Source organism: Microtus oregoni, unplaced genomic scaffold (assembly GCF_018167655.1).
Source record: "Microtus oregoni isolate MIOR12 unplaced genomic scaffold, Mior012 000028F_ref0000031, whole genome shotgun sequence".
Taxonomy (NCBI): domain Eukaryota; kingdom Metazoa; phylum Chordata; class Mammalia; order Rodentia; family Cricetidae; genus Microtus; species Microtus oregoni.
In genome coordinates this window covers 15,230,234-15,257,240 of record NW_024543087.1, presented here as the reverse complement: position 1 = coordinate 15,257,240, position 27,007 = coordinate 15,230,234, and the positions used below count along the sequence as shown (strand labels likewise).

The 27,007-nt window shown below is 42.5% G+C and overlaps 1 protein-coding gene across 1 annotated transcript; it reads right to left on the bottom strand.

The window, feature by feature from the left end:
- Positions 1-653: 653 nt before the first annotated feature.
- Positions 654-22,703, bottom strand: Iho1 (interactor of HORMAD1 1). The gene is made up of 7 exons (XM_041676711.1): positions 22,648-22,703; positions 18,075-18,249; positions 11,731-11,894; positions 7,025-7,073; positions 6,306-6,393; positions 4,650-4,753; positions 654-1,777 (listed from the first exon to the last, which is right to left on the bottom strand). Exons 1-7 carry the CDS (start codon positions 22,701-22,703, stop codon positions 704-706), a joined length of 1,710 nt encoding a protein of 569 aa, XP_041532645.1. The 3' UTR covers positions 654-703.
- Between the last annotated feature and the right edge of the window lie 4,304 nt (positions 22,704-27,007).

The window sequence follows — 27,007 nt, the reverse complement described above, 5'->3', positions numbered from 1 at the left end:
TGGTCTAATAGGGTACCCTGTAATACATCCTTTAATGCAAATAAGAAAACTCTTTTGACAGTATAACTAGATTTAAAAAAAGAAATCCTGAGGCTCAGACGGTATCCATCAGGTGCAGGGAGTGTTTCAAGAGTTACCCATGCAGCCACAAGAGTTCTGAGAGCTTCTTCTAGATAAGTGCTCCATAAAGAAGACCTTCCCTTGACCAAATACACACGACTGCCTTCCTGATGCGATATCACAGGCTGACTGAGCTCTCGTCACTGTCTCCACACATTTCCTCCCCTTAACTAACTTCTACACCTTTGTCATGAGTGACCCAGAGTACTGGATTCTTGCCTATCTCCTACTGACCACCATCAGTCAAGGCCTCTGACTCTGAGGCTGGATAAGCCAATTTCAGATACTGTATGCTACTGTCCAGTCCAAATGTTCCACAATTTGTTTTTCTTTTTTTTTAAATATTTATTTATTTATTTATTATGTATACAATATTCTGTCTGTGTGTGTGCCTACAGGCCAGAAGAGGGCACCAGACCCCATTACAGATGGTTGTGAGCCACCATGTGGTCGCTGGGAATTGAACTCAGGACCTTTGGAAGAGGAGGCAATGCTCTTAACCACTGAGCCATCTCTCCAGCCCCACAATTTGTTTTTCTAACTGAGATCAACGAGCCATCAGCTGAAGTCACTGTCAGCAAGGTTAGAAGTTATCATCACTGCTGTCAAAATCCGGATCATAGAGCAAATTCTTCCCTCCCTTGTTACACAGGGGATGCTCTGGGTTTTCAAAGCTGAGGTCAATGAACCAATTTATCTGCTCATCCCCCTGGGAACTGCTAGATAAGCATGCATGATCTGGGGAGGAGTGCTGGGTAGATTGCAGGGTGTTGCCCTGTGCTGCCCTTTCTATCTTACTGGTCCTCACTGTTCCTCCCAGAATATGACAGGCTGACTTTGTGGAGGTTCTTGGAGCCCGCCAATAGATGAGGGGCCTTTGTGGGCTAGAAACTGGAGACTGGGGACTGCGATGCTTTGAGATGGAATCACAGGCCTTCCTTGGAGTTTGTTCTTTCTTCCTAGCTGGAAGCCTGCTTCTCTGTGATTTCCTGGGTTGCTGCTTGCCTTTCCTCCCCTTTCTTCGGGTCTTGCCTTTCTGTTCAGTTGCTGACTCTTCAAACTGGTCAAAACACATGCTTTCGTTTTCATTTTGGGGGCAGACATTCTTCATTCTGAATTCAAACTTATTTAAGTCCAGCTGTGAGGCTTCTTGGGCAATTAGATCCTGGTCACGGCCAGTCTTCTGGCTTGGGGGGCCAGAGCAGTGGTTACTGAGGTTTCTGGTGGTGATAACCCAGTTCTTGCAGCAAGTCTGCAGGTTTTTGTTCTTCAAACATTCATTTTCTCTGTGGGGCCCATCTGTTGGCAATGCTCCTTCATCCCGGACACCAAGCTCCCTAGGCCTCTGGGAATTCCTACTGGGATTCTCTGAAGGAGACACCTGGCCCTGTGGAGCAGATGGCTCCTCAGAGGTGCATTTTTCTTGTCTGGTAAGATGGAGGCTCTGGGTCAGAGTTGGTGAGGTCTGGGAGGTGCTGTCTTTCAGATGCCCAGCTACCTGAGGGGCAGAGATGAGTTTTTTCAGCTCTTCTATGACACCAGGCACATTGAGCTGGCCCAGCTTCTCAGAAAGCTGCTGGAAGTCCTTACTCTGCTGTGCAACTAGAACTTCAAGGTTCTTCAGGTTGGATTTCATCTCCATGAACTCAGTCTGTCTCTGGGAAAGGTAGTGAGAAAGAGGAAAGTGATGGTCACAGTAAAACGTGATAACAGGTGTGGGTATGGTAGCTCACACTCTCATCCCAGACTTAGATGACTAGTCAAGAGGACCAGCATGATGGGCTAGAAAGACACCTCAGTAACTAAGAGCAGAGGCTAAAAGCACGCTGAAAGAATACTCTTGTTCAGGGTATTGGCATAAGAACAGACAGGAGGGCCAATGGAACCAAATAGAAGACCGGATATCAATCCACACACCTTCGAACATCTGATCTTTGATAAAGAAGCAAAAAATATCAAATAGAAAAAAGAAAGCATATTTAACAAGTGGTGCTGGCATAACTGGATATCAACACGTAGAAAAATGAAAATATACTCATATCTATCACCATGCACAAAACTCAAATCCAAATGGATCAAAGACCTCACCATAAAGCCAGTCACATTGAACCTTAGAGAAGAGAAAGTGGGAAGTACACTTGAATGTATTGGCACAGGGAACCACTTCCTAAATATAACCCCAGCAGCACAGACACTGAGAGAAACAATTAATAAATGGGACCTCCTGAAACTGAAAAGCTTCTGTAAAGCAAAGGACACGGTCAACAAGACAAAACGACAGCCTACAGAATGGGAAAAGATCTTCACTAACCCCACATCAGACAGAGGTCTGATCTCCAAAATATACAAAGAACTCAAGAAATTGGACACCAAAAGATCACATAGTCCAATAAAAAAATGGAATACAGACCTAAACAGAGAACTCTCAACAGAGGAATCTAAAATGGCTGAAAGACACTTAAGGAAATGCTCCTTAGTCATCAGAGAAATGCAAATCAAAACAACTCTGAGATTCCATCTTACACCTGTAAGAACAGTCAAGATCAAAAACACTGATGACAACTTATGCTGGAGAGGTTGTGGGCAAAAGGGAACACTTTTGCATTGCTAGTGGGAATACAACCCCTTTGGACGTCAGTGTGGCGATTTCTCAGAAAATTAGGAAACAACCTTCCTCAAGACCCAGTAATACAACTTTCGGGTATATATCCAAAGGATGCTCAATCGTGCCACAAGGACATGTCCTCAACTATGCTCATAGCAGCTTTGTTTGTCATAGCCAGAACCTGGAAACAACCTAAATGCCCCTCGATCAAAGAATGAATAAGAAAAATGTGATAATTTACACAATGGAGTACTACACAGCAGAAAAAAATAATGACAGCTTGAATTTTGCAGGAAAATAGATGGCACTAGGAAACATTATTTTGAGTGAGGTAACCCAGACACAGAAAGACAATTATCACATGTATTCACTCATAGGTGGCTTTTAAACATAAAGCAAAGAAAGCCAGCCCACAAACTACAATCCCAGAGAACTTAGACAACAATGCGGACACTAAGGGAGACTTACATAGATCCAATCTACATGGGAAGTAGAAAGTAGAAAAAGACAAGATCTCCTGATAAATTGAGAGCATGGGGACCTTGGAGGAGGATTGAAGCAGGGAGGGGAAAGGCAGGGAGGGGAGCAGAGAAAAATGTAGAGCTCAATAAATATCAATAATAATAATAAAAAAAGAATACTCTTGTTCAGTACCCAGCACTCACATGACAGCTCACAACCATCTGTAACTCCAATTCCAGGGGATCTAATGCCCTCTTTTGACTTCTATGGGAACCAGAAACAAACATGGTACAGAGACATATAAGTGTGCAAATCACTTCTATATATAAAAAATTAATTTTAAAATATAAATTAAAAAGAAGAGCCGTGTAGTGGTGGTACACACCTTTAATTACAGCACTCAGGAGGCAGAAGCAGGTGGATCTCTGTGAGCTTGAGGCCAGCCTGATCTACAAGAGCTAGTTCCAGAACAGGCCCCAAAGCTACAGAGAAATGCTGTCTCAAAAAAAAAAAACCCAATAAATATATAACTAAATAAATTAAAAAGATGATTAGCTTGAGTCTGAGGCTAGCTTGAGCTACACAGTGGTTTCTAAGCAGCCTGGGCTACAGGAGAGAGACCTCCATTTCAACATATAAAAACAAAAAAAGTAAGAGAACCAACCAATAGATAAAGATTCATGGTCGGTTGGAACCTCCACCTGACTCCTGCTTGATCTAGAAAGCCCATTCCTGCCTGCCCCCGCCCCCGTGTGTGTGTGTGTGTGTGTGTGTGTGTGTGTCTCTCTCAAAATCCCACCCTCTCAGAGAAACAAAGAAAAAAATGCCAAAAAGTCCAATCCCACACTCTTGGTGACTATAGCAACTTCCTCCCATGTTGCTGCCAGCAGCCCAAGTCCCCACCTAGACCATTCTTAGTCACAAACCTAGCCTGTGGTGGACATGTCATCACCCTATAAACTATATCATCTCTTGCTTTAGTTCAGGGGTTGCGGGGGTGCTGCTTCTCCAGCCTCAATCTCTGGGACTGGAAGTCTTCTCAGGAGTTCCTTTGCTCAAATAAACCTGTTGTTATACTTTTTCAATTCTATTTGATCTGGCTTACTGCATTGGCAGAGAAACCTATCCTCAGGGGACAGAAAACTTATTAGCTCGTCTCTCACAGAATAAGCAAGTATAGATACACTGTGAGAAAGTCCTGGGTACACACACTGCCAGGGAACCCTGAGGATAGGCTGTATCTTGATTTACTGAAAAAAGAACCATACCAGTTTCTGGTCTTAGATGAAAATTTCTCAGACATTAAATGTCTTTCTTGGTCTTAGAGACAAATCCAAAAGCACACATGGGCACGGCATGTATCTGCAATCAGAAGGCTGGGGTAAGATCACTTGAGTGCAGCACCTCAAGATAAGCCTAGGTAAGAAGGCAAGGCAAAGCAAGGGTTTGTATTTATACTTACGGCTTCAGATTTCTTCTGTATCTCAAGGATGGCCTGTTCCATATTGCCTTTGTCTCGCGTGGCCTCAAACATCAGATCACGCTGGACCTGCGCAGTCTCTTGAACTAAATACAAAACAAGGACAAATTTTTTTCCTAATAAGTTTTCCCCAAAAATACAAAGAGAAGTACCTATATCTTTCCAAATTATATAAAATACTTTGAGTAAAATGCCTGATGCCGAAAGAAAAAATAATAAACAAATGAAAGCGGGGTGGTGGAATTTACTCTATAGACCAGGTTGGCCTCAAACTCACAGAAATTCACCTGCACCTCCTGAGTGCTGGGATTAAAGGCGTGCGCCACCGCCTCCCAGCATTCCTATTACTTCTTCTGTCATAGCAATGGGAAGCCTGGCCGGGACACCGACAAATGAGTTACTCTATCACTGTACATTCTCAGCCCTGCTAGTCTTGTGGGGTAACAGTCCTGGCTCTGACACTTCTAACAGATGGACAGCTGCTCTGTGTGTAGCCCAGGCTGGAGATCAGTAGATAAACAGTACCATGCCTCTATTCAGACAGATGGGAATTACTTTATGAGCCACAGAAAGGCATTGATTTTTGTAAATCATGAGTAATTCATCCCTTGGAACGTGAATCAGATGACTTGAATTAGTTTAAAATAAAAAATAAGCAGAAATGCAAATAAGTACAGATGCACAATTATCTATCTTTCCCAGAAAATTCTAGAGCAGTATTTAGCTAAGAAGAATGTGTTGACTGTTTATAAGAGCATTCATTTACATGTACAACACTTAATTGGTGGGGAGGGGATTCTACAAACCTCACACTATAACTGACATTGAGACCAAGGCTGATTCACCACAAAACAACTTTCACTGAAACCAAGGCAGTGAGAAGAGCGAGCAGCAGGTGACTGGAATATTTCTAACTCCTAAGGGGGCGTGTGTCTATAGACAGCACAGTGGGCAAGCCACATGAGACTAAAGAGCTGCTGATTCATTTCAGGCATGAGGTGAGAAGGCTGGCAGAGCCACCCTACCCTCAGACAGCAAGATCACTGAGTAGTGCTACACAAAAGCCACCATGGGAATCAAGTGTTGGCATGAGCTAGAGAGATGGCTTCATGGTTAAGTGTACTTCTCTTCTTTCTGAGTACCTGGGTTCGATTCCCAGAACATACATATACTATCATGTTGGTTCAATCTACATTCTAAAGTCTGAAATACCTAAGTGATGTTCTCTAATATATACTTTTATGACTCATTTAGCTGTTCCAGGACAGCCAGGCCTACACAAACTTTTCTCAAAACAAACAAACAAACAAACAAACAAAAAACTGCAGCTGTGCGATGATGGCACATGCGCGCCTTTAATCCCAGCGCTCAGGAGGCAGAGGTAGGCAGATGTCTGTGAGTTCCAGACCAGCCTGGTAGTAAGTAGCAAAGAAACCAGGGCTATGTCACAAAACAAAGTAAAAACAAACAAACAAAAAAGTACTGTCACATAGCACCCTCCCATCTTAAACAAGGAAATCTGGCTAGGGTCAGAAGGGTCACATTCATGACTCACTAGTGCCCTCTGCTGATAACATCAACCTTGAGACGATAACAAAATGTTTAAAATAGAACCAAATATAAACATGGGACACTCACATGTCTTGGCTATAGTTTCCAAAGAATCCAAAATAGATTGGCTTCTCATACTGAGATGTTCCTCAGACTTTTCCACAGATGTCTGCAACTAAGAAACTCAAAATTAAGAAAGAAATCACATGGAACTGGAGAAGTGGCTCAGATTGGGAGCAATGTTCTTTCGGAAGACTAAGGTTTGATTCCCACCACCCACATCTTGGTTTACAACCCTGCGTAAACTCCAATTCCGGGAGATCCCACCCCTTTTTTGGCATTCAAGGGTACTGCACACATATGGTGCACACACATATAGGCAAAACACCCAAATACATGAAAGGATCATAAATTTTAAAAAAGAAAAAGATGCCGGGCGGTGGTGGAGCACACCTTTAATCCCAGCACTCGGGAGGCAGAGGCAGGTGGATCTCTGTGAGTTCAAGGCCAATCTGGTCTACAAGAGCTAGTTCCAGGACAGGCACCAAAAACTACAGAGAAACCCTGTCTCAAAAACAAAAAGAAAGAAAGAAAGAAAAAAGAAAGAAAGAACGAAAGAAAGAAAGAAAGAAAGAAAGAGACAAAAGAAAGCACAAACTGTTGTCTTATCTCACTGACCTGGAGAACAAAAACTGAATTATAAAATGGCAAACATGCTGCTATTCTGCATTTGCTGACGGCACTACAATGATTACCATGCCTAAGATACACGATGCTCTAATTCTCTGAAACTTAGTTCTACCTACCTTGTGAATGACTTCTTGAAAATGAGAAACAAAGTTGTACAGCATGTCACTAGAGTTAAGAAAAAAAGGGGAGAGTAAATCTTTGTGCCATGTTGAAATAGCATATAATAGCTGATTATGGCAAGTGTTCATCTAGCATAGCATCAAAACATTGCTTGATCAGAGTTGGAGACTCTACCTGAAAAACATCAAAACTCTGATTTCTAATGCAAATCACATTTTTCTTCCTTCCATTCTGTTGCTTCTTTATTTTCCTTTTTTTTTTTTTTTTTTTTTTTTTTAGTTTTTCGAGACAGGGTTTCTCTGTAGCTTTGGAGCCTGTCCTGGCACTAGCTCTTGTAGACCAGGCTGGCCTCGAACTCACAGAGATCCGCCTGCCTCTGCCTCCCGATTTCCTTTTATTTCTATTGTTTTAGATTTATTTATTCGATGTGGGTACTTTGTCTGCTTTATGTGTCTCTGTGCACCATATGCATGCTTGGTGCCTGAGGAAGAGGCTGTTGGGTCTTCTGAAACTAGAGCAAGGATGTTTGTGAACCACCATGTGGGTGCTGGGAACCAAACCTGAGTCCTCTGCAAGAGCAACTAGTGTTGAGCCATCTCCCCAGTTCTTCCTGATTTTAAAAGCAGGTGGATTTCGTGAGTTCAAGGCCAGCCTGGTCTACATAGAGAGTTCTTGGCCAAAGATGGCTACATAGTGAGACTGTTTCTCAAAACAACAAACAAACAAAATCATGTACATACACAAATAGTTTTTTTAACTACAAATTTTATATTCCTTAAAGTTTTAAATTTACATATATTCCGTGTGTGCATGTACAAATGCATATCATACATGTGGAAGCTAGAGGAAAACTTCAGCCATGGAGATTCTGAGGATTAATGTCAGGTTGTCAGGGTTGTCAGCAAATATTTTTACTCACTGAGCCACCAATTGACCCCCTGACTTTTTTTTTTTTACTCCAATCATTTAGAGAGAAAGAGAGAGTGTGTGTATATATAATACATTGTGGAGTGGAGGTCTGAGGACAACTTGCAAGAGTCAGTTTTTTCTTTCCACCATGTGGAAATCCCACCAGGGATGAAAATCAAATCATCACATATCATGGCAAGTTCCTTTACTCATTCAACGTACTTTCAGGGTTTTTTTCTAAATATTTATATTTTTATGTAAATGAGTATTTAGTCTGCATGTAAGTATTTAGTGCACCATGTATATGCCCAGTGCCTGTGGAGGTCAGAAGAGAACACTGGAGTTACAGCTATGGCTGTCATGAGTGCTGAGAACTGAACCTGTGTCCTCTACAAGAGCAGCAAATGCTCTTCCCTGCTGAGCCATCTTTCCAGTCTCTCAGTCAGTGTTTTTAAACACAGGATTAGATATTAGTTCACTCTGTAGACCAGGCTGGCCTCAAAGAGCCACCTGCCTATGCCTCCTGAGTGCTGGATTAAAGACATGTGTCTCTACCATTGGGCTTCCCTGCAATTCCTGGTAATGCTCCTACCTCAGCCTTCTAAATGCTGAGAATTTGGAAGAAAAATACCATGTTTAACTTCAATTTTTGTTTTTTTCTTTGTGTTTATTATTTGTGTGTATATATTTGTATGTGTGGCAGTCAGAGGACAAATTGTGAGAGTCGGTTCCCTTTCTGCCATATAGGTATTAGGGAGTGAACTCAAATCATTGTTAGGCCTAGCAGGAAACACCATCTTGTTGGTCCTAGCCCAGGAAATTTTTTTTTTTTTTACTTTTCCAAGATAGGGTTTCTCTGCAGGACAGTCCTGACTGTCCTGGAACTCACTCTGTAGACCAGGCTGGCCTCTAACTCAAAGATCCACCTGCCTATGCCTCCTGAGTGCTGGATTAAAGACGTGTGTCTCTACCATTGGGCTTTGCTGGTGACCCCATTATACAGTGAAGAGTACAGCTGGCAAAATCCCTAGGTTACACCCAATTTGTAAAGCTTTGGAAACCTGCCTTTTGAATAGTTGCTGTCATTCTGTAATACTTGTGAAGTATTACTTGTGACCTTCTCTTTCCATAACGGGATTCATCCCAAAACACCTCAGCAGTGTATTAGCTATTGGTCATAACTCTCTCACAAACTGTTATCCTGGGTGACTCATCATCTGGCCCTATAATCTTGATATATAGAATATATAGTGGGTGCCTTGAATTCTGGAAAAGGCCACTTAGGCATCAGCGGAAACAAAGCCGCCAGCTTGGGAAGCTGGAAATGGCAGGCTCTGGATTTTACACAACCATGGTTTCCCCTTTGATCCAGTCACCTTGGATGTTATTTCTATGTCTAAGAGATTCCATTCGCTTTAATTCAGCAAGCTAGACTCCAATACAAACTCTAACTAACCACACAAATGTAGTCAATGTACAAACCCTCTTTTTCCTATTCTTAGAATTCTGTACTTGGTGTAGAAGTTCCTTCTGTTTGTGTGTTGCTTTCACTGGTTAATAAATAAACTGCCTTGGCCTAGTTGATAGGGTGGAATTTAGGTAGGCGGAGAAAACAGAACTGAATTCTGGGAGGAAGAAAGGAGGCGGAGCAATGGATCCTCCGCTGGAGATGAACCGCAGGTTAGAATCTCTGGTAAGCCACTGCCATGTGGCAATACACTGATTAATGGAGGTGGGTTAAACCAATATGTAAGAGTTAGCCAATAAGAAGTTAGAGCTAATGGCCAAGCAGTGTTTTAATACAGTTTCTGTGGTCAATCTGGTCTGCAGAGCAAGTTCCAGGACAGCCAAGGTTGCACAGAGAAATCCTGTCTTGAAGAAAAAAAGAAAAGAAATTCTGGGGCTGGAGAGATGGCTCAGTGGTTAAGAGCATTGCCTGCTCTTCCAAAGGTCCTGAGTTCAATTCCCAGCAACCACATGGTGGCTCACAACCATCTGTAAAGAGGTCTGGCGCCCTCTTCTGGCCTTCAGGCATACAGACAGAATATTGTATACATAATAAGTAAATAAATAAATATTTAAAAAAAAAAAAAGAAAAGAAATTCTGTCCATGTCCAGCTGGTGGCTCATTCCTCTAGTCCCATCATTGGGAGGGTGGAGGAGTGGAAGAGGCAGTTTCAAGTCACCTTGATCTATATAGTGAGAGCCTATCTCAAAAAAAAAAAAAAGGCTTAAACTTTGACTTAAGAATTCATATATTACACTGAATTAAGGGTATCATTCAGTAGTAAGAACACTTTCCTAATGTTTGAGAAGCCCTATGTTCAAGTACCAGCATTACACAAGACAAAACTCAGTTACCACAGTCATCTAGCCCAGTGGTGGTGGCAGTGCACATGTTTAATCCCAGCACTCAGGAAGCAGAGGCAGGCAGCTCTCAACATTAGTTGACATGGGATGGAGTCTAAAAGTGGGCAGCAGCATTCCCCAGGTGTGGGTCCCAGACTGTATAGAATGGGCGAGGACATACACGTATGCATTCCTCTCAGCTCTCCAACTGTGGCTGCACTGTTATCAGTTCCTGCTCTTGTGACTTCTCTATGAAGATGGACTGTAACCTAAAATCATGAGCCAAACTCTTCCTTCTTTAGGGTTACTTCTGTTGGGGTATCTTATCTTCGACAGCAACAGAAATGAAACTAATACACACACAAGCAAAGAGAAGCAAGAGCACTTTGCAGTTTTGTTTTGTTTTAAGACAGGATTTCTCACTGGGTGGTGAGAGCTACAGAGAAACCCTGTCTCAAAACACCCCACCCCCGCCCCAAAAAAAGACAGGATTTCTCTGTGTAACAGCTCTAGCTGTCCAGGAACTCCCTTTGTAGACCAGGCTGGCATTGAATCCACAGAGATCCCACTGCCCCTTCCCCCTAGTGCTGGGATTAAAGTGCTACCAAGCCACTTTTTGTTCTGAGATAAAGTCTGCAGTAGTTCAAACTGACCTGCAAGTAGAACTCACTGTGTTGCCAAAGATGACCTTGAACTCCTGACCCTCCTGCTTCTGCCTTCTATATTTTTGGTTGTGAGCCTAGCCTTTAACGGCTGAGCCATCTCTCCAGCCCTTGCTTCTGCCTTCTAAAAGCTGACTGGAGCTTACCCCACACTCCCAACATCCAGCTTCCAATGCTGCCTCCTCCTTTTTCATTTAATGTTTGTTTATTTTGTGGAGATAGAGAATAAACCTACAGACTTGCTGTGCTGGGTAAGCACTACTGTTGATGTATAGATGGAGGATGGGCTACATGGTACCCTTAAAACACAAAACCCAAGCTAATCTTTATCAATGTGCAAGTGCATTATTCTAAATAATGAACCTGGAGACCAGAGACAAAAAAGGGAAGATTCTCCTCATTGGTTGAGACATCCAGTTTCTTTTGCTCCCAAACACTGGAGCTCCTAGATCAAACTTCAAAACATAATGAGCAGCCATCTTTTCCCTTCCTTCTATGGCTCTCTGACTCATACTTATTATATCACTGGCTTCTCTGGCTCTCTAGCTTACATATGGCAGACTTATAGGACTTCCATACTATATCTGATTCTGCATCTTTCTCTGTCATTGATCCCCCACTGTGTGTGTGTGTGTGTGTGTGTGTGTAATACTGAATCTGTTTCCTTTGCACAACCCTGACTAATACATTCTATTATACTAAAATTGAATTATTTGATTATTGATAGTACATTTGTTTTCTTCAGAAAACATAAGCTTTTCATCCTCTTAAAATGTGTATACCTGTCACATTTGTCTGTTGCCCTTCGTTTTTTCTCCTCAAACTGTTTCAGGAGTCCTTTTGATTTTCCAACTGGCAAAGGAAGAGAAAATAAATCTTCATCCTTTGTATCACTTCCAAACAACTGGGGCTTTGTCTGGTATTTTGTGAAAATACTAGGTTCATTCTGTTAAATGGAAAAAAAAATCAACATCAAATTCCATCCACTATTCTCTGTACAATGCAGAATTTTTTTTTCCTTTTTCAAGACAGGGTTTCTCTGTGGTTTTGGAGCCTGTCCTGGAACTAGCTCTTGTAGACCAGGCTGGTCTCGAACTCACAGAGATCCACCTGCCTCTGCCTCCCAAGTGCTGGGATTAAAGGCATGCGCCACCACCGCCCGGCCAGAATTTAATGTATTTAAGTACCAAGCATATGGTTGAAGATACAGCATGTAGCTTTTCATTATTTGTACCAACCGGGAAATTATAATAAGCAGCTTTCTAAGTTAATACAGTTTCAGCTTTATCAATGCAGAAATATTAAAAATTCAGCTAAAATTGTTGAAAACCAACTAAATACATTTATAGGAAACAACAAAAAATTATTTACTCACTCTCTGATATGTGATATTAAAGCTTCACGTTAATATATTTAACTCAAATCACTATTTTTTTTTCTGTTGAACTCAAAACCTGTTGATAACTTCCACAAGGCCTAGAAAGTATACAGGTTGCATTATGAAGAGTCATTTCCTGCACTTCTTAGAAAAATCATATTCTAAACATTCAGGAAGTGTTTTTTTGTTTTTGTTTTTTTTCCAGAAAGGGTTTCTCTGTAGCTTTGGAGCCTATCCTGGAACTAGCTCTAGTAGACCAGGCTGGTCTCGAACTCACAGAGATCAGCCTGCCTCTGCCTCCCAAGTGCAGGGATTAAAGGCAGGCGCCATCACTGTCCAGTGGAAGTGCATTTTTCCCATCATATCACTAGCGTCAATTTTCTTTTGGCTTTTTTGTTGTTGTTGGGTTTTGGTTTGGTTTTATTATTATTATTATTATTATTTATGGTTATCTGAGACAGGGTTTCTCTGTGTATCTCTGACTGTCCTGGAACTCCCATGTAAACCAGGCTGGCCTCAAACTCACAGAGATTCACCTGCCTCTGCCTTCCTGAGTGCTAGGATTAAAGGCGTGTGCTACCACTGCCTGGCTTTTTGTTTTATATTTTATTTTATGTGTATTGGTATTTTTGCCATGAGTGTCAGGTCCCCTGGAACTGGAATTACAGACAATTATAAGCTGCCATGTGTGTGCTGGGAATTGAACTTGGGACCTGTGGAAGAGCATCCAGTACTCATAACTGCTGAGCCATCTCTTCAGTCCCTGGTTTTGACTTTTTGTATCACACCAAGGGGTTCCTTGGCTGTCCTGGAACTTGCTCTGTAGACCAGGCTGGCAGAGATCCGCCCACTTCTGCCTCCCAAGTGCTAGGATTGAAGGAGATAGCCACCACTGCCCAGGTTAGCATCAATTTTTGTACTGAGATCATACATATAATGCTTCACTAACCTAAAGCACTCATTCACTACATCAAATGATACAGGTAAGTCCAAATATAAAATTAAATGTAATTCAAACCCCCCTGCCAAAAGAGAAATAGAGAGCAGGGATACAAGTACATATCTTGAATCACAGTACTCAGGAAGCAGAGGCAGGAGGATGGCCTTTGAAGGAAGCAGGCAAAAGCAACTTGGCCTAGGTGCTGTCATTTTGACTTCAGACTTGATTTTACCTGTAGGGTGAAACAAAGCTCAGGTTCCCATGTCCAAGGGGAGCTGAGAACTTTCCAATGGCTGATCAACCTCCTCCCTAAACAATGGAAATAGCTTGTTCCCCAACCAAGCTCTTTAAAATATCATGGCTGTTCCTAACAATAGAAAGAACAAATGAATCTCTTTGGATGGACTAAAAAGTTTCCATTTTGTGTCTGTTGACAGTGATGGAACACAGAAGGAAAGTCCCTAATCTTTGACTCCTCATTGGCGAAAATTGTATCTGTAACTTGGCAACAAATGTTTGTAATTCTTGTACTTATAAATCCTGGTGAGGAAACAAGGTTCCAGGTCCTTGTTCCGCAGCCCTGACCCATCAGTGACCCAGATGACCCTGATTATGTGGTGATTTTATTAAAGTCTTTGGAACCCATAAGTGTTGTCTCTCTCCTTCCTCATGGTGCACAACAGACTGGGTAGAACAGCCTTGAATTTTAAGCTAGCCTGGGCTACACAATGAGTTCTAGACCAGTAAAATTCTGTCCAAAAAACAAAAGCAAAACAGCAGCAACAAAATCACAGATTCAAAAAGACAAACATCTCACATTCTCTTCACATGCAGATCTCAGAAGGTTTTATTTTGTGGGTTTGTTGTTTTTCTTGAGATAGTATTTGTGTAGCCTTGTCTGTCCTGGAACTCCCTCTGTTCACCAAGCTGGCCTTGAACTCACAGAGATCCACCTCCTTTGCCTCCTGAAAGCTGGGATTAAAGGTGTGTGCCACCCCTGCCCAGCCAGATTCCATTTTTTTTAAATTTTATTTATTTATTATGCATACAACATTCTGTCTCCATGTATGCCCACATGCCAGAAGAGGGCGCCAGATCTCATTACAGATGGTTGTGAGCCACCATGTAGTTGCTGGGAATTGAACTCAGGACCTCTGGAAGAGGAGACGGTGCTCTTAAGCACTGCTCCATCTCTCCAGCCCCCAGTTTTTAATGCTCATCTATATGTTTGTGTGGGAGTGAGTGTGGGTATAATCTACGAAACTAGGAGGGAAGAAGAATGTAGAAGGAGTGGAGAACAGCAGGAGAAATGCGACAAGAAAATGGGAAAAGTGCAAAGGGTGTAGATGTCTAAGAAGGCTAGAGGATGCAGAAGGGGGGAAGGGAGGGAGACTCAACAAATTTTACTTGATGATGCCACAAGGATGCATAATACTCTGTATGCTAAGTAAATATTTTTTAGTTTTATTTTTGAGAATTAATGTATATTTATGTATGTATAAAAAATTGTGACAGCACTCGGGAGGCAGAGGCAGGCGGATCTCTGTGAGTTCGAGACCAGCCTGGTCTACAAGAGCTAGTTCTAGGACAGGCTCCAAAACCACAGAGAAACCCTGTCTCGAAAAACCAAAAAAAAAAAAAAAAAAAAAATTGTGATTATATTCATTCTTTTTTGTTTGTTTTTGTTATTTCAAGATAGGATTTCTTTGTGTAACTCAACCCCCGCAAATAAATAAATGTAACTACTTTTCATAAAAATATAACAAAGTAAGTAGTGGTGCAAGCTTGTAGTCCTAGGAGATTCAGAAGTTCAAAGTCACACTTAGAGGATGGCTCAGCTGATAAAGATGCTTGCCACCAAGACTGCCAACCTGTGCTCCATCCCTGGAATCTACACAGTAGGGCAAAGCCATCTCTACCAAGGTGTCCTCTGTGCTCCAAAACACAGTAAATAATAAATACAGAAGTGTAAAACTAATAATAAAAAAGTTCATGGTTCAGTTAGTTTGGCTATTCAGTGAGTCTGAGGCCAGCCAGGACAATTATGAAACTATCTCAGAAGTGAAGACACACTAAGAAGCTATAATGGGCCATAAAACAGCACAGGAAGGTAGTGGGAAACTTGCTGGGAAGAAGGGGTTCTGTGGGAAGGAGAGCAGATGAGAGAAGATAATGGGAATCAAAGTACATTATACATATATGAAACTGTTAAAGAACACATGTTTTAATTTTTATTTCCTTTTATGATGTTTTGCCTGCATTTGTATGTCAGAGTGAGAGTGTCAGATCATCTGGAACTGGAGTTACAGAAAGTTGTGAGCTGTCATGTGGGTGCTGGGATTGAACCTGGGTCCTTTGGAAGAGCAGCCAATGGTCTTAACTGCTGGGCCCTATCTCCAGTCTCAAAAATAAATGTTTTAAAAATTAGAGAGCTGTGGCTATAGTTCAGTGGTAAAACACTTGTTCTGCTAGGCTTTGGGTTCCACCAACAACACTGAAAAAATAAAATTTGTCACTTTATTTCTTTCTTTAAGTCAAAGGGCTTATTTTTACTTAGTCAATCATGTCTGTGTTTGTGTGTCTATGAGTGTGTCATGTGTATGCCACGGCACAAGTGTAGAGGTCAGAGGACAACCTCAGGTATGGGAGGAAGAGCTGCTCTTTTTTTATCTTTTTCTTTCCTTTCTTTCTTTTCTTTCTTTCTTTTTTTTTTTTTGAGACAGGGTTTGTAGCATAAATAATAAAAACCCAGAGACAGATATTGAGGTTCAACCTGAAAACCAGAAAAGCAAAGCAGCCAAGTCAGTAGAGAAGTCCTACCTCTACCAAGGCTGGGCGACCGCAGCCTAAGCAGCATAAACAAAATCTCTTTCTCCTCCCATTTTCTATTCCCTCTAGTGCTGGGATTAAAGGTGTGAACCACCACCACCTGGAGGATTTGTTTCAGCATTGTTCTTGTGTAGCCCAGGCTAGCTTTGAACTCAGAGATCCATCTGTCACTATCTCCCAAATCCTGTGATTAAAGGTGTGTGCCACCCACTGCTTGACATCTAGTGGCTTAGTTTTGCCCTTCTGATCTTTACACACGCTTTATTTATTTAAACATAAATAAAATATCACTATAACAGCCTTAGCTGTCCTCTGCAGATCAGGATGGCTTCGAACTCACAAAGATCCATCTGCTTCTGCCTCCCGAGTGCTGGGATTAAAGGTGTGTGCCACCTCCACCCAGCAGAAGAGTTGCTCTTTGTTTTTCACTGCTGCATATGAGAGCTAGCTGGCCTGCTGGACTCCTGTCTCTCCCTTCCTTCTCCTTGTATGAGTGCAAGGTTACAGATATGTGCTGCGAAGCCTGAATTCTACAAGAGCTCTAGGAATTCTAACTCAGGTCTTCAAGTTTATAAAGCAAGCACTTGTCCCAGAGTCATTCTTCCTACCCCCTTTACTTCTGTCTTACAAAAGCACCAAGCATGATGGTACATGCCTTGAATCCCAGCCTTCTCAAGCAAGAGGAAGATGGATCTCTGCAAATTCATGGCCAACCAGGTCTACATAGTGAGTTCCAGGCTAGCTAAGGCTACATAGTGAGACTTTGTGTAAGAAAACAAACAAATTTATCTGACAAAAGCCATTGTTTCTTATGAATTTTCGTAATAGTAAATGATTAGGTTGGGAAATATGAATATTTGTTCCTCCCAAAAACAAATGATCAAGGGATTGACACTACTATGTTGTTTTGGCAATAAAAGAAACTGTACATGTAAGTGATTTTTGGTTGTTTTGGTTTTTTTCAAGACAAGGTTTATGTATAAAGCCTGGCTATCCTGGAACTTTGTAGACCAGACAGGCCTTGAACTCAGAGATCTGCCTGCCTCTGGCTTACTGCTGGGATTAAAGGTGTTTGCTACCACTGCCTGGCCATGTAAGTGTTTTAGATTCCAGACTCTCTTTTTTTAGTTAAATAAGTAAGTCATGAATCAGCTGAGAATGGTGGTGGATGCCTTTAATCCCAATACTCAGGAGGAGGCAGGCAGATCTCTATATTCAAGACTACCTTGGGGCTGGAGAGATGGCTCAGTGGTTAAGAGCACTGGCTGCTCTCCCAGAGGTCCTGAGTTCAATTCCCAGCAACCACATGGTGGGTCACAACCACCTGTAATGAGATCTGGCGCTCTCTTCTGGTATGCGGGCATACATGGAGACAGAATGTTGTATGCATAATAAATAAATAAATCTTTAAAAAGACTAGCCTGGTCTATATAAGAATCCTTATATATATAAATCCTATATAAGGATTTCCAGGACAGCCAAGGCTACATACATAGTGAGACTCTGACTCAAAAACAATACAAAACAAAACAGCATCAATCAAGCACTAATCCATTTAGGATAGTAATCTTCAGAGTACAATACTAAAGCATGTTCATATTCCAACACAATAATTCTCTTTTTAGTTTATGTCCATAAGAACTATGAAATATGTGCAGAGAAATTTCAGAAATCAGAGCTTGGGTGGAGGCTTAGACCTATAACTTGAAGAGCCTGGAGGCTGAAACACAAGGATGGAGTTTAGGCTGGCATACACAGCAAGGTTCTGTCTCAAAAAGAAAAATCTAGGCTGGGCGGTGGTGGCGCACGCCTTTAAACCCAGCACTCTGGAGGCAGAGGCAGGCGGATCTCTGTGAGTTCGAGACCAGCCTGGTCTACAAGAGCTAGTTCCAGGACAGGAACCAAAACCACAGAGAAACCCTGTCTCGAAAAAAAAAAAAAAGAAAAAGAAAAATCTAACTATTGGAAATCAGACTCACATCTACAGAGCTCTGTTGTGTTTGTTTTGGATGTCTTGAGTAGGCACCAGCATCCAAGGATGTGGACAGAATTTCTGAATTTTCTGAACAAAACTGAGATCCAAAGAGGAACTGGGAATCACTGAGAGAAGAACAATCAGTCTGATTACTATTCCAGTTAGATGGTTTAGTAATCCTGAAACGAAGCAAGAAAACATTAAGTTAACATCCTGAACGAATGAAATTATAACTCACAGCTACTATTTCAGAATATTCTGGAGAGCACATTTTTGTTTTCTTGTTGTTTGAGACAGGGTCTCTCTATTATGAAGCTCTGGGTGTGTTTGTTTGACCTCTAAGTCCTCTATGACCTAAAAAGAACCACAGGAAAATTATGAATTCCCCACATTTTGATTCTGACAACTGGAGAACAATCAAATGGAAATTCAGACAGAAGGACTGACACAACTATCCCTTGTATTACAGCATTTTGAGCTATAAAAATATTTTTGGACCAAAGTTTATAATATATTTAGGGATTAAGAGATATTCTCTTTTTAAAAACAATTAATTTGGCCAGGTGGTAGTGGCAGCGCACGCCTTTAATCCCAGCACTCGGGAGACAAAAATAGGCAGACCAACCCCCCCAAAATTGAATCTGTTCATCATTAAGCAAATAGATAAACTACAGACAGACTGTGCACTTCACCTGTGCAGCAGCTAGAAGAAGCTAGATTTATGTAAAAACACATGGATAAATTTCAAAAATAATTTTTTATTTTATTTTATTATTTTTTTTGGATGTTTTTCGAGACAGGGTTTCTCCGTAGCTTTTTGGTTCCTGTCCTGGAACTAGCTCTTGTAGACCAGGCTGGCCTCGAACTCACAGAGATCCGCCTGCCTCTGCTTCCCGAGTGCTGGGATTAAAGGCGTGCACCACCACCGCCCGGTTTTATTTTTGGTTTTTTTTTTTTTTTTTTTTTGGTTTTTCGAGACAGGGTTTCTTTGTGGCTTTGGAGCCTGTCCTGGAACTCGCTCTGTAGACCAGGCTGGTCTCGAACTCACAGAGATCCGCCTGCCTCTGCCTCCCGAGTGCTGGGATTAAAGGCGTGCGCCACCACCGCCCGGCTTATTTTTGTTTTTTAAGAGAAAGTTTCTTAGTGTGGCCCTGGCTGTCCTGGAACTTGCTCTGTAGATGAGGCTGGCCTCTGCCACTACCACCTGGTTTCAAAAATAATTTTGTTGTTGTTTTTTTGTTTGTTGTTTTCTCTGTGTGGCCCTGGCCATCAGGGAACTTGCTCTGTAGACCAGGCTGGCCTCAAACTCACATAGATCCACCTGCTTCTGCTTCCCGAGTGCTGGGCCTAAAGGTGTGTGCCATCACGCCCAGGCAAAAGTAATTTTGAGTACAAAAAAGTAAGGGAAAGGGCTGGAGAGATGGCTCAGAGGTTAAGAGCGCTGACTGCTCTTCCAGAGGTCCTGAGTTCAATTCCCAGCAACCACATGGTGGCTCACAACCATCTGTGATGAGATCTGGTGGCCTCTTCTGGGCTGCAAGTATACATGCAAGCAGAACACTGTATATGTAATAAATAAATAAATCTTTAACAAAAAAAAAGTAAGGGAAAGATTGCTCAACAGGTAGAGGCACTTGCTACACACTCCTGGTAACCTGACAACCTGTAATTCATAAAGGTAGGAGAGGAGAACCAGCTCCTCTGAATTTCACACACATACCATAACATGTGTGCCCCCAACAAATAATAAATTTAAAAAGTAGAACTTTACTTAAAGTAAACTCTATTACTTATTTTTGTGAGTTTTTAGCCTAATAAATACATATTCGTGAACATTTAGAAAATGTAGGAGGGAGAACAGGACTGGAAAGAGATGGAGCCATAACAATACAAACACATGAGCCTGGAATGGGTACGGGCTTACTACATGCCTTTAATCCCAACAACTCAGAAGGCAGAGAGAGGTAGGCAGATCTTTGTGAGTTCAAGGAGGAACTGGTCTACACAGTGAGCTAAAGAATTGCCAGGGCTATGTGGAGAGACCCTTCCTCAAAAGAAAAACAAAACACCCACAAAGCATGGCGTGGTAATGTCTATGATTCCTGCTGTAATGTTGGCACTTAGGACATGGGAGCAGGAAATGTAAGGAGTTCAAAGCCAGCCTGTGCTATGGTTTGTTTGTTTGTTTTAGTTTTTCATGACAGGGTTTCTCTGTAGCTTTGGAGCCTGTCCTGGAACTACTCTTGTAGACCAGGCTGGCCTTGAACTCACAGAGATCTGCCTGCCTCTGCCTCTGGAGTGCTGGGATTAAAGGCGTGCGCCACCACTGCCCCTGCCAGCCTGTGCTATGTTAACCTTAACTTAAAAAACAAGAAACGGAGTCAGGCATGATGGTGCAAGCCTTTTATCCCAGCACTAGGAAGGCAGAGGTAGGTTAGCCTGGTCTACAAAGCAAGTTCCTGGACAGTCAGTGTTGTTACACAGAGAAACTCTGTCTCCGGATGGGGGGAAGAGAAACAAAACAAAACAAAAGCCCAAAACAAGAAATGGGCCAGTTGATGATTGCACATGCCTTTAATCCCAGCACTTGGGAGGCAGAGGCAGGTGAATCTCTATGAGTTCGAAGACAGCCTGTTCTATAGAGAGACTTTCAGGACAGCCAGGACAGCACAGAGAAACCCTGTCTTGAAACACAAACAAACAAACAAACAAGAAATGGGACCAGCAAGATGGCTCAGTGGGTAAAAGTGCTTGCCCCCAAGTTCAATCCCCGAGGCTCACATGGTAAGAGGAAAGAACCAACACTGTCCACATATTCTGTGATTTCTACATACATATATACATAAACATAAACATACACACATACACAATAAATGTAGAAATTTTTAACTACAAAATAAGCCTTACTAGACTGAATATATCTCCGAAATTTTTCTTTTCTTTTTTCTTTCTTTCTTCTTCTTCTTTTTTTTTTTCAAGACAGGGTTTCTCTGTATAACTCTAGCTGTCCTGGAACTCAAGAGATTCACCTGCCTCTGCCTCCCAAATACTGGGATTAATGAAATGCCATATGCCACCACCATCCAGCCCAGCATCAGATTGTATCTTAAAGCAATGATAGAAATGATAGAATTAAACAAAGCTAAGTTTTCTCTCTCTGTATAAACAGTAACCCCTTTTATAGAAATAAAAAGAAGAGCAGGCTTTAAAATAACATTTACTTAATTTTAGTGTTGCCTGAATGTATGTATATATACCATATACCATATGTTTAGTGCCAAAGGAGTTAAGGGAGTCAGATTCCTTGGAACTGGAGTTACAGGTGGTTGTAAACCACCATGTGGGTTCTGGGAACCGAACCTGGGGCCTCTGCAAAAGCTCTTAACCAGAGCTGTCATTCTAACCCCTAGATTTTTCTTTTCTTTTTTAAAATCAAATTGGCAAATCTCCTTGGGAAAGTATTAGAAAGGGGAAAAAAACTATCCAGTTATGAAAGCACACAAAGAACAATTTAAATTCCTTTTCGGAGATTTCCTCCAATTTAGAAATGGCAGGCTTATTTCAGCCTGGTGGACACTAGTCTAAAACCTCAGTGGATAATACATACGGCTATGCACAGTATTTTATTGGGTCTTGCTGGTAGCTGGACTGGCTCTTCTCTTCAGAGCAGCTACAAATTATATTGCAGAAACAAACAGATCTGAACACTATACTGATTTTATTTCTTCCTATTCCAAAAGCATTGCTTAATTAATTCAGGTCATTTTCAAGATTTGGGGCTCTATATCTGATTCTCACAGATCCAGTCCCAAGACCGAAATGTTGCATATAGAGCTGATAAACACAGCTACATTGATACTACCTATGGGTGTGTCTGTGTAGATGTTAACATGTATATTCATGTGGGTGCAGGTATATGTATGGGTGTGTACATATGCGTGTGTGAACACAGAAATCAGAGGACAACACTGAGTGCTTAAGTGCCTTCCATCTTTTGTTGGAGACACGATCTCTCATTGGAACTTATGATGTGGGAGTCCCCTCTGTGTGCTGTGATTACCATTAGTGAATAAAGAAACTGCTTTGGACCTATAGCAAGGCAGGCAGAATTTAGGTAGGCAGGGAAAGCGAGGCTGAATGCTGGGAGAACAAAGGGCAGCCAGGAACCAACAAGTGGCCTCCTTCCAACAAACTTGGCCACATGAGCCAAGCTGGCCCACCTGTGAGCTCCCAGAGCTGTCTGTATCTCCCATCTCATCATGGATGGGATATCAGACACACGTCACTGTGCTCAACTTTTTACATGGGTCCAGTGATTCAAACGCAAGTCTTCACACTTGACAAGCAAACACTTTACCCTTGGCTGTCTCCCCTACAACGACATCACCTTTTTAATCAAAATAAGTGGGAGAAAAAAGACAGCATAGAAAGGAATAGCCGTCAGAGAAGAAAAGGAGAGGCAATGTGGATACCTCTAGCACTATTCAACAGTCACTCCAGCTATAGGAATGAGATTTTCTAGGACATCAATAAAACCACAGGACTTAAATGTTTAAGAAAATAATTAGGAAACTTACCCAGAGCCTGAGGGGATACTGAGCATCTCCTTGATATTCCAAACATTAAAATTCATTTTAATACTTCTATTAGAGAACAGAGAAATATTTAGAACATTAACACACCATAACATTTTCAAATGTACTAATTACATGTAAGAACATTTCAGCAGTTTTGTTCTGATTCAATCGGTGAAAAATTCCACTACTTAAATGTGCCCGAAATAAAACATTCTCTGCTACCAAATTGCATGATGAGCCAGATGTGGTGGCTACACAGTTGTTTTTTGTTTTGTTTTGGTTTTTTTCGAGAGGGGGTTTCTCTGTATCTGTAGCTTTTTTGGGGGGGCGGAGCCTGTCCTGGAACTAGCTCTTGTAGACCAGGCTGGCCTCGAACTCACAGAGATCTGCCTGCCTCTGCCTCCTGAGTGCTGGGACTAAAGGGTTGCACCACCACCGCCTGGCTTCCAGCTTAATTTGGGGATACAGGTGGGGGACAAAGAACAAGAGATAGACCTGAAACTCCCAATTACCTCAGGCTGTCCTAGAATTTGCCATTCTCCTGCTCCATCTCTGAGAGTCTGAGGCCCTGCAGTGAAACCTTCCAGCATTCCCTCTACACCCTATGGCCCATATCCTCTACTCGCCACCACACACCCTTCCTTTAATGCAGAAAGAGCAAATCTCTTCCTCAGACTTCCTGTCCCTTCCACATAAAATCTCCAGGAGGAATTGTTAACTCTCATATTGTCTGGTCAAGAAGCTCTCTTCAAGGGCTAAAGAGATAGCTTAATGGGTAAAGGCGCTTGCTGCCAATCCTGACAAGGCAAGTTCGATCCCCAAGACCCACATGAGGGAAGGCGAGATCCAATTCCTGAAAGTTATTCTCTGACCTTCACAAGACTCCCTCCCAAGAAGTAAGTATAATAATACAAAATGTTTTGAGCGGCCCTCCAAACTCCTGGATGGCCATTCCTATGTGTTTCCCGGATTAGTTCCTTTTTTTTTTTTTAAGTTTTGTTCGTAACAATTAAAGTTTTGTTTGTTTGGTTCCTCACAATAAGGCAAATTCCAGTTGGCGTCTCTGACCCCCCCCCCCCCCCCCCCCCCCGTCAACCTCTGAAAGCCTCTACCTGCGGGGTCCCCAGGCCCCAGTCTGTTCCCCATCTCTTCCCTCCCCACTCCTCACGCCCCCTCCTCGCCCAGACCCTCACCTCCAGCGCCCGCACCACACACCACGCCACACCTTCAGGCTTCGCCGAGGCGTGCTGGAAATCCCGCCGAGGTGAGGCCCCGCCCCTGGGGACCGCCCACCAATGAGAATGCTGCTCCTTGGCTCCGCCCCGCTGCCGCACGAGGCCAAAGGGTTTTAACGGTTTTAACGATCCCAACAGTTTTACCGTTAGTCACGATCCAACACCTGTCACTTCAGGGAACGAAGCGCCTTCAGCCACTGCCAGTTCATGGACCCCAGGCCCTGCACAAGTCCTCGGCCCCACCCTTCTTCTAACCTGAAAAAGGAGGCCCAGGGTCTGGCGGGATGGCTCAGCGGTTAGGAGCACTGACTGCTCATCCAGAGTCATCCAGAGGACCAGGGTTCAATTCCCAGCGCCCCGCCCCCATGGTGACTCACAACAATCTGTAATAAGATCTGGTGCCCTCTTCTGGCATGCAGGCATACATGCGGACAGAACACTGCATGCATAATAAATAAATAAACCTTTTGTTGTTGTTGTTTGGCGAGACAGGGTCTCTGTAGTTTTGGAACCAGTACTGGAACTTGCTCCCAGAGAGACAAAAGACTATCTCTAGATGGACCTTTAGGAATGTGATCTAACGTATTTTTAGTTTAGCTTTTTTTTTTTTTATCTTTTTATGTATTTATTTATTTTTTGATTTTCGAGACAGGGTTTCTCTGTAGCTTTTGGTTCCAGTCCTGGAACTAGCTCTCTCTCTCTCTCTCTCTCTCTCTTTTGGTTTTTGGGTTGTTGTTTTTTTTTTTTTTTTTTTGAGACAGGGTTTCTCTGTAGCTTTGGAGCCTGTCCTGGAACTAGCTCTTGTAGACCAGGCTGGCCTCGAACTCTCAGAGATTCGCCTGCCTCTGCCTCCCAAGTGCTGGAATTAAAGTCGTGCGCCACCAACCAGCTTGTTTTGTTTTGTTTTTTAACCAAGGCAGATGGAAAAGAGGAGAAAGCCAAGGCCTGCCAGATTCACATGTTCAAATGGGCTAGTGGGATACAATAGTAAACTCAGGGGCCAGCAAGATGATTGAGCAGGTTAAGACCCTTGCCACTAAGTCCAAGTTCTGGGTTCGATCCTCAGGACCCACAAGGAGAGAACTGAGAACTGAGTTCTTTTTTTTTTTTTTTTTTTTTTTTTGGTTTTCAAAACAGGGTTTCTCTGTGTAGCCCTGGATGTCCTGGAACTAGTTCATGTAGACCAGGTTGGCCTCAAACTCACAGAGGTCTGCCTGCCTCTGCCTCCCAAGTGCTGCAATTAAAGGTGTGTGCCACCACTGCCTGGCCAGGCTGTTGTTTTAATAAGGTCTCACAGCCAGGTAGTGGTGGTGCACACCTTTGATCCCAGCACTCAGGAGGCAGAGATCTCTGTGAGTTTGAGGCGAGCCTGGTCTACAGAGTGAGTCCCAGGACTGCCAAAGATACCTTGCCTTGAAAACAAAAACAAAACAAAGCTTCTCATTATGTTGCCCTGACTGTCCTGGAACTCACTCTGTAGACCAGGAGGGCCTTGAACTCACACAGATCTCCGGCCTCTGCTTTCCAAGTGCTGGGATCAAAGCTGAGTGACACCCTCAAAAAGGTTATTTTAACCTATCTGTCTGTGTGTTCATGCTCAAGCCACTGCATACGCATAGAGATCTGAGCACAACTTTCAGGAATCTTAGAACTCAGTTCTAAGACGAGGCCAGCCTGGTCTACATAATGAGTTCCAGGACAGCCAGGGCTACACAGAGAAACCCTGTCTCGAAAAACCAAAAGCCTGGTATACAGAGCAAGTTCCAGGAAGGCCCCCAAAGCTACAGAGAAACTCTGTCCTGAATAAGCAAACCAAACAAACAAAACAAATAAAAAACAAACAAAACAACAAAACAAAAACAAACCCTGTCTCAAAGAAACAACAAAAGTAAACCCAAGTAACAAAAACGATAAAAGAATGATTGCAACAGTGCCCATAAACCTCAAAATAATTATGATAAGTAAAAGTCAGACACAAAAGAGCACATATTACATAGTTCTATTTATATAAAATCTTAAAAAACACAGATGTTTCTATGGTGACAAAACGGTGCAGCCAATTGCAGTGGGCACTTTCAATCACAGCACTTGGGGTGGAGGGGAGACATGCAGAAGTTCAAGGTCTTTTTCACTACAAAGCAAGTCTGGGGTCAGCCTGGGATACCTGGGACCTTGTCTCAAATGAAGTAAGCAGCAGGAAGTCTGGCATGGGTGCACAAGCCTGAAATCCCAGCACTCGAGTAGGTAGGAAGATCAAAATTCAAAAGTTCAAAGCCATGCTGGCCTACACAATGAGTTCCAGATTATCCAGGACCCATAGTAAGATCCCATCTCACAACACAAGCAAAACCCACAACCTAGTTGTAGCATATGTAACATATGGAAGGCCCTGAGTTCCATCATTTGTACAGGAAAAAGTAACCTGAGTCCTGATATCCTAGAACCTGGAGAGCAAAGGTAGGTGGATCAGGAATTGGAGACCAGCCTGGGTTATGTAGTCAGTTCCTGGAAAATCTGAAACGCAGAATGGAAAAACCCTGTCTCAAAAACAAAACAAAGGGGCTGGAGAGATGGCTCAGAGGTTAAGAGCATTGCCTGCTCTTCCAAAGGTCCTGAGTTCAATTCCCAGTAACCACATGGTGGCTCACAACCATCTGTAATGAGGTCTGGTGCCCTCTTCTGGCCAGCAGGCATACACACAGACAGAATATTGTATATATAATAAATAAATATTTTAAAAAAACAAAACAAAAAAACAAGAAAAACAAAAAACAGTTAGTTGGACCTAATGTCTTGAAACTACAGGCCTAGAGCTTGGGACGCTGAGGCAGTAGTATTTTGCTGTAAGTTCCAAAGAAATTTGAGAACTTAAAAACCAAAAAATGATTAAAAATATAAGAAAAAATAAAGCTGGCCTGGTTCAGGCATCACAAGTACTTCCATGTGACATAAAGTAAGTTCAAGGCAAGTCTAAGTAACTGTCACAAGTAAAAATAAAATAACAGGGGTTGTCATTTAGTAGAAGAATGCTTTGCAGCCAGGCGGTGGTGGTGCACGCCTTTAATCCCAGCACTCGGGAGGCAGAGGCAGGCGGATCTCTGTGAGTTCAAGACCAGCCTGGTCTA

Excerpts from the sequence above, each read along its gene's own strand:
- Iho1 (XM_041676711.1), bottom strand. The coding sequence starts at position 22,703 with ATGAATTTTAATGTTTGGAATATCAAGGAGATGCTCAGTATCCCCTCA. Across the intron at positions 7,074-11,730 it reads GCAACAGACAAATGTGACAG|TGACATGCTGTACAACTTTG; the intron begins GTATACACATTT and ends TCTTAACTCTAG. Across the intron at positions 4,754-6,305 it reads GGAAACTATAGCCAAGACAT|TTCAAGAGACTGCGCAGGTC; the intron begins GTGAGTGTCCCA and ends TTTTGTATTTAG.